Source organism: Branchiostoma floridae, chromosome 2, assembly GCF_000003815.2.
Source record: "Branchiostoma floridae strain S238N-H82 chromosome 2, Bfl_VNyyK, whole genome shotgun sequence".
Classification (NCBI taxonomy): Eukaryota; Metazoa; Chordata; class Leptocardii; order Amphioxiformes; family Branchiostomatidae; genus Branchiostoma; species Branchiostoma floridae.
In genome coordinates, this window is record NC_049980.1 from 25291075 (window position 1) to 25302094 (window position 11020).

Below are 11020 nucleotides of genomic sequence, written 5' to 3' on the forward strand. Positions count from 1 at the left end.
AACTAACTGGTCACTTGGTTGAAATAGGGAACTCATAGAAAGAAGGCATAAAATAAATTTTGGGAAGACATCATCAAGTTCTCCTGCGTAGTACAAGTACACAGGAGTATGCCAAGAAACTAAAGAAATAATGAACTAGTAATAAATATGACATTCAAAAAAAATTAATCCTGATGTGCGTATTCCTAACTAATCATGTAATGAACATGAGCAGCAACCGAAGCTATGTTCGAGGCATTTAAACCTACACAGCTGTGCATGTCGCAAGAGACGCGCAGTTTTTTTCCCCGACAGGAAGAGAAACGAACAGAAACACGAGAACACATGTCCAGAAAGGAACCCAACAGCTAACTCTAAGGTTGAACAGAATTAAAAAGACTTACGAAAAATGATTCGGGAGGTGTACTTGGTGGTGATAATGGAAGAGTTGCCATTCCAACCGCGCGAAGTGTTCAGTACTAGAAAACTCACTCCTCGTTTTCCCCTTGGGTTTTATACAAGAATACCTCGTCAGGACCAAAACAAAAATATGAATTCAGTAGAGGGGCGGGAGCGAGGCTTGACCAATCACATACTCCAAAATTGCATGAGCATTAAAATCCTAACCAATGAGGATCATTTGTTCATGTGATCGCCGCATGGCCCATGCATGCAGCCCGCCTGGCTGGTGTGAGGCAGGAAGCATGCACGGCCGTCTGGTCCGGATGATCTCAGCTTGTGACCACGCAGGCCATGTGCAATCCAGCACGAACACAATTAGATAGGTTCAGAAACGGTAGAAATATACTTAAGTGTAGATTTTGATCTAATTTCTTCTTACAGCGATTAGTGTTGTTATTGTGGATGTGACTCTCGTGTTTTAGCGTCGCACATCGCACGGTTTATTCTGTTAGAAGGGTTATTCTTATGTCCCAACGCTAGTTCCCGCCGAATCGACAGCCTCTCCATATATGGAGGAGTGTCGCTGGGCGTCGTCTGCAGCTGACCAATCAACATCTAGATGCTGTAACGCGCCCCCTCGTAGAACACCTATGTATCTATCGACTGAAATATAGTTCCGATATTGAGGCCGAAAAATACGAATAATAACTGAGCAATAACAGTTCATTTTAAAGCCTTAACGTTAATGTATCCTTAAGTATTAAGTCTTTGTGACAACATTTCTAAAAAAAATGCCTTTTTCTTTCAACCACTGGCGGAAGAATTCGCATAATGTGATCCGCCTTATATAACCCAGCCCGTTGACGTCACATTCTCTTCCTTTCGTCCATGACTGCGGACGGAGAAGTTGGCGATACTAGCAACATAAGCGGACCATCTTTTGCGGTTTTTTGGACCGTAATCTTGTACACCATTACCCCGTTACAAGACATCAGAAAGGCGGGGTGGGAGACTAGGGCACAGGTAGGATTTGTGGTCGAAATTGTGCAATAACGGGTCACTTTTGTAGATATGTTTTCCGAAAACGTTTCATTCAAGATGGCGGGCGGACATGGGAATGCTGTTACATCACGTGGTGAAATAGTTCTCAAGCTATGCATAAGTAAAACATCTCCATATATATACATGATCGTCGCTGTAGTAGATTTACCCTGATTTTTGTAGGACACCCATTGAAATTTCTTACTTAAAATTGGAAAATACGTGACCTTCGCGTTGTCACGTGGTGGTATGTTTTCGGTACCATGTTGTCCAAACTCCCCGATTGTGTACAGACCAATGTTCAATAAAATTTTGTTCGCCCGGTCGTTGGCACAGTTCATCGTCCATGGTGAGTATAATCCAGGGCAGCAACCTCAGGCAGGATGCTAGTCAAGGTCTAACTGCAACCTTATCATGTTGTAATAGTGTACATCAGAAACTGTTGGTTGTGACAGCCACATAGATAAGCAAATTACAGGCATAGGACACCTGCTTTTTTATGAAAATGGATATGAGTTGTACCTTTTATAGTAATGGTTGAAATCTGTGAACGAAGACTCAGAAATTGAATGAAACATTTTTTTAAAAGCTACATGGAATTGTTTATGGTCTTTTGATATTATAATGAAGATAGATAATCTGGCAAACTGACACATCATACTAGGTACACAAAAATCTTATGACAACAGCTATGATGTCACATCATAGCTGTTATAAGATAATCATGATGTCAATCAAGCATGATGTAAATGTTGTATTTTGTCATGTTTACTAAGTTGTGTTGTACAATGACCATCCAGGTTGGACACACAGCACCGTTCCTGAAGAACCCAGAGGGTCAGTGTCTCTACCGAGAGCAGCTTGACCACAATTTCGAACCACCTTGGGATCCTAGCTGACATTTGCTGGTGTCCCAGATTTTCTTCTTTGCTGTGTAAGTATGAAGGTTCTTGTTTGGATTAGTGAAGATTGGTAAATGCAGTGTTCTCACCAGGGTTTTTTTCAGCGTAGGGAACATCCTAGCATCGCAAAGCCCTGTAGTAAGTTTCCCAGGCTTGAGTCAGGTAGGGGTGACTGGGGTCATCTTGCCCCTGGAAATTTTGAAGCCTGTAACCCTCAGAAACACAATTTCTTGCATTTTAGGGCCAAAATGGAATTAATGCCAACTGTCATTGGAAAGGCCCCCTATGCCATTTGAAACCTAGCGTAGGGGCCAAGAGTACAGCATACTTACTAGTAGTAGGGAATATAGATCGCAGTGTTGTAGCACCCTTTGCTCAACTATACTGGGGAGAACCCTAAAATGGCACACCTGAGAGTTAATGTCAGGATACCTGTATGTTGTTGTTAACAGCAGGTTTGGTCAATGCTTTGCCTTAACTTCAACTTTTCAACAGTATTTGTGGAAATCGGCCATAATCAATCATAGTATGTATATCATAAATGCTTGCTTATTGCTTGCTTGCTTACTTGCATAAATAGTTGGCTTTTGTGATGCAAAATGAATGAACTTTGTAGAATTCAGTCTAGAGATTTTATCCAGGACATAGCTGGCAATGTATGAAATTATTTTTAGCTACTTAGGGTGGCAGAACAGCTGTACAAATAAGCTATAGCTACTGGTTTTGTCCCAGGCAGGAGATAGCTATTGTTTAAACAGTAGAAGTAGTATCCAGTATTTGATTTTACTGCTGCTTGTATCCCTGTTGCAGAAAAATTATTGACCATGATCGCCTCTCTTTACTTTCAGGTTGTTGCGAATATCATAGTCTCCTGTGTCCTAGCTCCTATCCTAGTCTGTATTAACCTTATCAAGAATGAAGACTCACATCATGAATAAGGACCTGTCCATGGAAGTTCTCCGTGACGGCCTCACGGCCCGAGATGTCCTCACCAACAAGGTAAACATGAATCTGATATTATAAATATATCGCTGGCTTGTCGAAACAGGTATTACACTAATTTACAGGGCATGCCACATTTATGTAATTGTGGAGAAGTGTGCGACAATACTTGAACTTTGTGGGAATGGTGATTGTAATTGTTGTTGCTCTCTACCTGACTGGCCTATTGCTGTTCCCAGGTGAACTCCGGCGGGCGAGATGACAAAGACGACGCTTTCTTTGTGTGTGACCTTGGTGATGTCGTGAACAAGTACAAGAAGTGGGTGTCGTGCCTCCCTCGAGTGGAGCCCTTCTACGCTGTCAAGTGCAACGACAGCCCACATGTCCTACAGGTACTGGCAAACCTGGGGACTGGCTTCGACTGTGCTAGCAAGGTTTGTCACACACTCCTACATTATGCCTGGATCTACTAGATGAGTGCTAGCAACAGGTGCTTGGCTGTGATGAAACTACTTGCCCTCGCTGATCAGTTGATGAGAATTTTTCAGTGTACCAAATTTCTGAGCCAATTTTCAATGTATTCCCTTTACTTATGGTAGCATTTTGATGAAAGTCTCAATTGTGTGAGTGTTCAGGGAAGATGCTCGATAACCTGAATTGCTAACAATATCATACTTTTCTATTCCTACTTCTTTCACCAGACTGAAGTGCAAACGGTGTTGAACTTGGGTGTGGCTCCTGACCGCATCGTGTATGCCAACCCCTGCAAGCAGACCTCTCACATCCGCTATGCCAAGAAGAACAGTGTTGATCTCATGACCTTTGACAATGAGGATGAGCTGCACAAGATCAAGAACTACTTCCCTGATGCTCGGTGAGTTTTCAGTTAAATGGATCAGAAAAAAGAGCACAATGTATCAGAAACAATAGTCTGTCTGGATGGGACATCAGTTGATGTGTAAATTAAGCTCCATGTCTGCACTCCAATTTCCAAACCTTTTTAGATTTTCTCAAATGTCCTTCTTATGAAATGTCAAGAAATAGGAAATATCAAATGCCTGCACTGTATAGATTGCCTAGGCATGTCCTCTATGTTTTTTTGTTTCCAAAGACTTGTATGAAATGGTATTACTATACAAGTGTGTCATTGTAAAAGAAAATTGTATGTGACGTGTAGTATGTTTTCCCCCTGCAGCCTTCTGCTCCGCATCCTGCCTCCTGCTGCCGAGGCCCAGTGCCAGCTGGGGATGAAGTTTGGGTGCCACCCCAGTCAGGCACCAAAACTGTTGGAAGTGGCAGCCCAGCTCGATCTCAGCGTGGTAGGCGTGAGGTAAGTCATCATCAAAGTTGTCGAAAGTAGGTGAAATGGTACTAAGTTGGAAGTAGTGTTACTGTATTGTTTACTGCAAACCTGAATGCTTTATTGTATCTAGTTGTATCATGTGCATTGCTATACATTTGCCTTGATGCCACTAAAGTAATAACTTGCCTGGTTTGGCTGTGATGTAAACACTTGCCCTCGCTGATGACTTGATGAGACATCTTCAGTGTACCAAATATCTGAGCCTCATAAAAAAGACGTTGTGATGTCAAACAAGGACATAACCAGTACATCCCATTAACTGTAGACTGTTGATTTTACAGCTTCCATGTTGGCAGCGGGTGTCTGGAAGCGTCTGCGTTTGCTCGCGGTGTGGAGTCTGCCAAGCGCATCTTCAACATCGCTGACCAGTATGGCTTTGACTTCGACATGCTGGACATCGGAGGTGGTTTTCCTGGCCAGGAAAGTGCAGCGATCTCATTTGATGAGGTGAGGATTATTTTTGCTCTGTGTTTTAAACAAATTTTTCCTTCGTTACAGTAAAGGCAATGCAGTAGTATAAAAGTGAGGAGACTGAAGTTAAATCACAAAATACGCTTTGATGATCTAAGAAAAGCAAGTCTACTTTAAAGGCTATACCTTCATTGATGACACCTTCAATGTACCACATGTCTCAGCCTGTATTGGCGGTACGTAAAAATGTGGAAGATTTCTTGACTCTCTGGTGTTACATTTTAGTAATTAGATTCTGAAAATGTCGTACAGATCGTAGCTGACCTTGGGCCAGCCCTGGACGAGCACTTCCCACCAGCGAGTGGTGTGCGCATCATCGCCGAGCCTGGGCGCTACTTCGTGGCCTCTGCCTTCACGGTGGCTGTCAACATCGTTGCCAAGCGCATGGTGGCTCGTGACATCCAGGAGTTCAAGGATGAAGAGGCTGAAGGTAGGGACCCCTCCATCACCAAACTTACAAGTGTTCTTGTTAGGCCATGATGCGAACAGTTGCTATCTCTGAGGGGACATCCTCAGTGTACCAAAATATAAGCGCTTACAAAGGTGGTTTATTTGTAATTTGAATTTATGCCAACCAGTTGACTATTGGGCAGTGTTCTGAGCAGTACCAGGCTAGCCTGATGTGGTGTGTTCTGTTCTCCAGATGCTGTGATGAACTCGGTGGCACCCTCCATGTGCGAGGAGCCTGCCTTCATGTACTATGTGAATGATGGCGTCTATGGCTCCTTCAACTGCCTGCTGTACGACCATGCTGCAGTTACTCCATCACTCATGAGGGTAAGTTATTATGCACAAGTACATCTACAACAGTGCTTCATTAACCTGAACAAGTAACTTTTAATGCCATGGCAAGTTTCAATTATGCCTCATTAACTCGACCTTGTTTGGGGAATACCTTGTGCAGTATTCCTAGATCCTGGGAATTGCTAGATGGTACACACATTCAAAGAAAAGCATGATCAGACCTCACGTGATTAATCATCATTTCCTTTTGTGCTTCGCATGAGGTATCAAGTTTGCTCCAGTACAATCTGTACCGGTAGTGACTCATATTTCATTGTTGGAGTTGGATCCAGGATTCAGACTTGTCAAATCAAAAGCCTCCAGTTAGATGTTCAAAAGTGATGTGCAGGTAATCAGAATGTGAATTCTGAATGAATACAACAGGCTGGAACTGACAGTGTTGTTTGTTGCAGGATGTGGATAAGGAAGAGGCCCTGTTCTCCACCAGTGTGTGGGGCCCCACCTGTGATGGTCTGGACCGCATCATGGAGCACTGCCTCCTGCCCGAGCTGCAAGTTGGCGACTGGATCTTGTTCGAAGGTTCTTGTCTAAGTTTAATGTTCTTCGTATATGTTGTGGATGAGTAGATGTGTGTAGTTTCTGTAGTGTCTAGAATCAAAGACACACTGCTGAAAGTGCCTGTTTGGTTCTTATATAGACATGAAGTATAGAATTAGCAAATCAGTAAACACGTAACTGTAGTTAGCTTGGCTGTGATGTAAACACTTGCCCTCGCTGATAAGTTGATGAGACTTCTTCAGTGTACCAAATATCTGAGCCATGCATGAGTGATAGGTTCTGTTATGTCAAACAAAAAAATTCAAGGTCTAACTCTAACATCACAAGGACATAAATAGAGGTGGATGAGAAAGTGACAAGAGTACAGTAGAATAAGATATGGTCTTTGTTTCCACAGATATGGGTGCGTACACCATGGCAGCTGCCTCCACCTTCAACGGGTTCAGCAAGCCGTCCTGCTACTACGTGGTGGATGCCAACATGTGGTAAGTGGCCGACAGTTTTTTGAGTTCATGTTTATTCAATGTTTATTACATAAGCTTCTGTGTGCAGGAAGAACTGGAGGCATGGGCACTTACACAGGGAAGTTAGTGGGGTTTCCGATGTCAAGAACATAAAGTACCTGCATGTTCGTGTGAGATGTACACTTTGGTAGAATACTCTAAAAAAGATGTACAGCACATATATGTCTTACCAAATTTCCATGTCATTTATGTGTAAAGGCGTTCACCCTAGGCATGATGCCCTAGCTGGTGGTTCTCCCATTATGCAACAGATTTACATGCTTAGACTAGTCTCCTTTTTTCTTCACAGGAGTAGCAACAACCACGCCTTCATCCAGTCGGAGTGTTACACCCGCCGCCAAGTCAAGGACAGCTCCATCACCCTGCCGGCCATCAAGAGGGGCCTGTGTGCCCAGGAGCGCCTCGGTATCACCCAGATCCCCAGCGTCGCCGTGCCAGAGGTGTAGGCACGACCACGACCATCCCAAACAAACATGGATAGGCCCTTCCTAATGACGTTTCCTAATGAAGTAGATCCTGTTCTGTGTCTTCATATGTTTGAGTCCCTTTAGCAACAAGTAGAGGCATGGCCTACAATGAGAAACCCACCACAATGCGCAGAGTCTGCACCTCATATGTGCCATATATTATTCCAGCTCTTGCAATAAGTATCGACGTAGCTCAGAACTGTTACTGTTGTTAAAGGGACTACGAATGTCTGTAGTGTTTGTGATGCCAGGTGTGGAAGCATGATGATGTTGTCTGAGTGAGAACATACATTCCACCCTTAATGTCATCCCTGATTTATATTATGGACCAACTGAGTGTAACAGGTCTAATCTCTACCAGAAGTTGTGGAAGGTAGGAATGTTGTAATATGTGACCAAACACATGATGTGACACTACCAACTTTTATGTTTTTCAAGGCAGTTTATCTTGAAGTGTATCCTATGGTATACACTGCGCTCCCCCATGGCATCACAAGTCCTATATAATTCATAGAAATCTATTGTGTGCTTTTATTTAATTTCTCCGGCAGTTAAAAAGAAGAATCCTTACCTATGTGCTAGGACCAGAAAGAAGAAATCTGGGATTGACCTGGTTGGTTAAATTGCTGCCACAGGTTTTGTTTTTTTGTTTTGCTTTGTGTATAATTGTTAAACCATGTCATTCTCTCTCATTGTGTTCCTTTTACATGCCAAAATGTGAATTCTGTGGTAAACATTTCTATGATGTGCGCCGACTGGTCCAGTCTCTGCATTGATGTATACCAACGTTTACTACAAAGTCAATTGGCAACTACTGAAGCCTGTAGGTCGAGGAGTGTGTATGTAATAGACAAATATCCAGGGCATTTTAGCAGTTGGCTTTTGATAGGTATACTGTGAAGGTAAGAATGGTGGGTGAGATGTGAAAAAGATATTTAAATGAATACTTTCACTGAAGGTATGAAGGCTTTAAAAAGCCATCTAAAAATGAAAGCTTCTCAAAGCTTGTTATATTCGTAAAAAGTTGATATATGATAGTAGAGACTATTGTGGAAAAATGCCTAAGTTTGTTAGGCATTTGTTTGAAGGAAGGTGTTATCAGATAGCAACTGATGAAATGCTTGTCAAATAAACAGACAAAAGGTTGGTCATTTGTCTTGCTTCATTCCAAGCCCCACTGTTTCCATGTGGTATATATTAGATGGTTATATATATAGAGAGGAGAGGAGAGAATACAACACGGTCGTGCTTCCTGGAGGCACACTCCACAAAGGCTCTGAAGATGTAGAAAATGTCCTGGAGAAAAAGGAGGCTGACCGAAGTAGGAAGAGACATGAACCATGTCAATCCTCGGAATTCTGCTGTGAGACCTGCGGAAAGCCATGCAGAATCTGAGCTGGCCTGGTTGCTCACAGACGAGCACATCGGCGTTGAACAGATCGTCCTTTAGGACGAAAAGGACTATGATGACATATATATAGAATACAACACGGAGTATTCTGCATCACCCGAGGTACCAGCCCGACCGTGGGTAGGATCGCCAGAAGGCCGGGGTGATCCGACCTGCAGGAGGGCTGGGTCCTAGCTAGCGACACAGAATACACCGTCCAATCAGGTATTCAAATTTCCATCCGCGTAGCACTTGGTGTGCTCAGAAACCGAATTATTTGATAGAAGCCTACGGCTTTTTATCATGGTCCGGAGCAGCTGTATCGAATGCTATCATGGCCCAAGTTAGTTAAAGTTAAACCCCTCCTGCGCCTGATGGCGCATAGGGCGGCGCCCATCTCTGTTTCCTTAGCCCTGGGCCACACAACGCAATCACTACAGCAGGGAGCTAGTCCACTGGTAGTGGTGTGTGTTCAACTTCCATACTCTTTCCCGATTGCTGAGTGCTAAGCAGAGAAAGCGGCATGTGTCATTTTTAAAGTCTTTGGTATGACTCGGCCGGGGATCAAACTCACGACCTACCGAATGCAAGGCACTCAACCCACTAGGCCATTGCACCAGTGCACTCGTGGCCCAAGCATGACATAAACAATGTTACATATCTACAACCTAATTTAGCTTGGACCAATTGACCCTAGGTGGGACCAAGGTTACGAATCCTGTGCTCTGAATAGCTTGCGAGTCCAAGTGGGGATGTTATTTTTCCAGTATATATCAACATTTTGCAGAATTTAACTTGAGAACTGCATGTGTTAGGTAAATCAAGAATATTTTTAGCATGAGTGGCAATAAGTAGACAAGAGAGCCTGTTTTTCTTATCTCTGAAACTTGCCTTTTTATGTTCTTGTCAGGCACATTTTATTCAGGCATATTGCTTGTAACTAGAGGGTACTTGGGTAGATCGTTATGAACTTTGAAGTACTCCCCAATTTTACTTTCTAATATTGCTATCTATTGGAATATAACACCCCTGAAGCACTCAGATCCAGAGTTTTGAGGAGATCCACAATTTAAGCATGTAAAAAGCTAGCACAATGTGAGAGGATCAAGTGAATGAATGTATCTAATACCAGCTCAAAAACGAACAAGAAACAGCCATGACTTCAAGTACAAGAGTAACCAACCTAGGATTGATGTGTTTAAAAATTCATTTTTTCCCAGAACTATCGTAGAGTGGAACTTGTTCTCACCAAGCACAGTAGGGGCATCTTCTTTGGATAGTTTTAAAGAACACTTGCAGATAGATGTGCAAAAGTTAGGTGTGACGGATCATTCAGTGTAATATAACCAGCTGCTGCCGCACTGCGTGCCTGCAAAGCTGGTGTGTTACGCCGAAGGGCGGTTATACCGGCTATATAGATACAGATACAGAATGTGAATCTCCTGCCCAGTCAGTCTCATGGTACCAGAAATATCACATTTTCCTGAAATTGTAGAACTAAGGGTTAATGACCCGCCCTAAGGTGCATATGATGCCATAATTCAGAGAAAGTGGGTCATTATCATACAGGCATTTTCATATACATGTTTAGTAATGCACTCCCAGTCCCAGTGGTGCATTTGCTCACTGAGTCTGTTTTTGTTCGCTCAGGCCAAATTGTTGCTCTCCCTCCTTTCATGCATGGCCAAGTGATAAAATCTCACTACTCCTTGCACCAACAATAATACCAGTTTGTGATCAAAATCTAATCCTCCTACGAGTTTAGCACCATTTTGAATCTCATCCCACCTGATTGGATCTGGGTAGTTATACTATTTATATACCTCACTCATGGTTGAAATCCTGCCCAAGGCTATAATAACCTTCGAAGCCATGAACCAATATGAATGTTGTGATGCATCTTTTGTAAAACAGGGGTTGTGGAAAAACCAAGGGACCAGTCATGCTGTCTATAATTTGCTCAATATCAAGTCGTAAAGTCAGGTGACAGCATTTTTGACATTTCAATGAGAACGAGCCACCAGGCTGTCATACATTTACGGACCACTCAACATGCAGTCTATGTGACACAATCTCCGCTGTCCAGGGCTGAAACTGGCCCCTCCCTGCAGAGGATGTTGGGCGGGCTGCTATAAGCAAGACTAAATCAGGCTACTAAAGATGTTACTGTCTCATAACCAATATGGGGCCTTTCGATTTGTCCTGAAGCTATGTATTATAATTATATATCTATGGAC

At 43.0% G+C, this 11020-nt stretch overlaps 2 protein-coding genes and 1 non-coding gene across 3 annotated transcripts in view; 2 read left to right on the plus strand and 1 right to left on the minus strand.

Annotated features, from left to right (window-relative positions):
- Positions 1-1067, minus strand: part of LOC118410115 (Krueppel-like factor 10) — a gene marked incomplete in the record, with an annotated part of 8674 nt that extends 7607 nt beyond the window's left edge. The window contains 1 exon segment of the mRNA XM_035811627.1: positions 388-1067. Coding sequence (XP_035667520.1) covers positions 388-434 — 47 coding nt within the window.
- A 154-nt stretch (positions 1068-1221) lies between these two features.
- Positions 1222-8539, plus strand: LOC118410116 (ornithine decarboxylase-like). The gene is made up of 12 exons (XM_035811628.1): positions 1222-1404; positions 2223-2356; positions 3173-3323; positions 3506-3700; positions 3968-4140; positions 4462-4596; positions 4911-5076; positions 5353-5530; positions 5744-5877; positions 6297-6423; positions 6800-6887; positions 7216-8539. Exons 3-12 carry the CDS (start codon positions 3240-3242, stop codon positions 7370-7372), a joined length of 1437 nt encoding a protein of 478 aa, XP_035667521.1. The 5' UTR covers positions 1222-1404; positions 2223-2356; positions 3173-3239; the 3' UTR covers positions 7373-8539.
- On the plus strand, positions 3760-3836 carry LOC118410682. Its single transcript, XR_004830587.1, has one exon. It is a non-coding gene; the product is annotated as a small nucleolar RNA SNORD103/SNORD85 (small nucleolar RNA).
- Positions 8540-11020: the final 2481 nt, after the last annotated feature.

Bases quoted from the DNA above. Each gene is read 5' to 3' on its own strand.
- LOC118410116 (XM_035811628.1), top strand. From the start codon at position 3,240: ATGAAGACTCACATCATGAATAAGGACCTGTCCATGGAAGTTCTCCGT. The intron at 3,324-3,505 runs GTAAACATGAAT...TGCTGTTCCCAG, and splicing joins GAGATGTCCTCACCAACAAG to GTGAACTCCGGCGGGCGAGA. The intron at 5,077-5,352 runs GTGAGGATTATT...AATGTCGTACAG, and splicing joins CAGCGATCTCATTTGATGAG to ATCGTAGCTGACCTTGGGCC.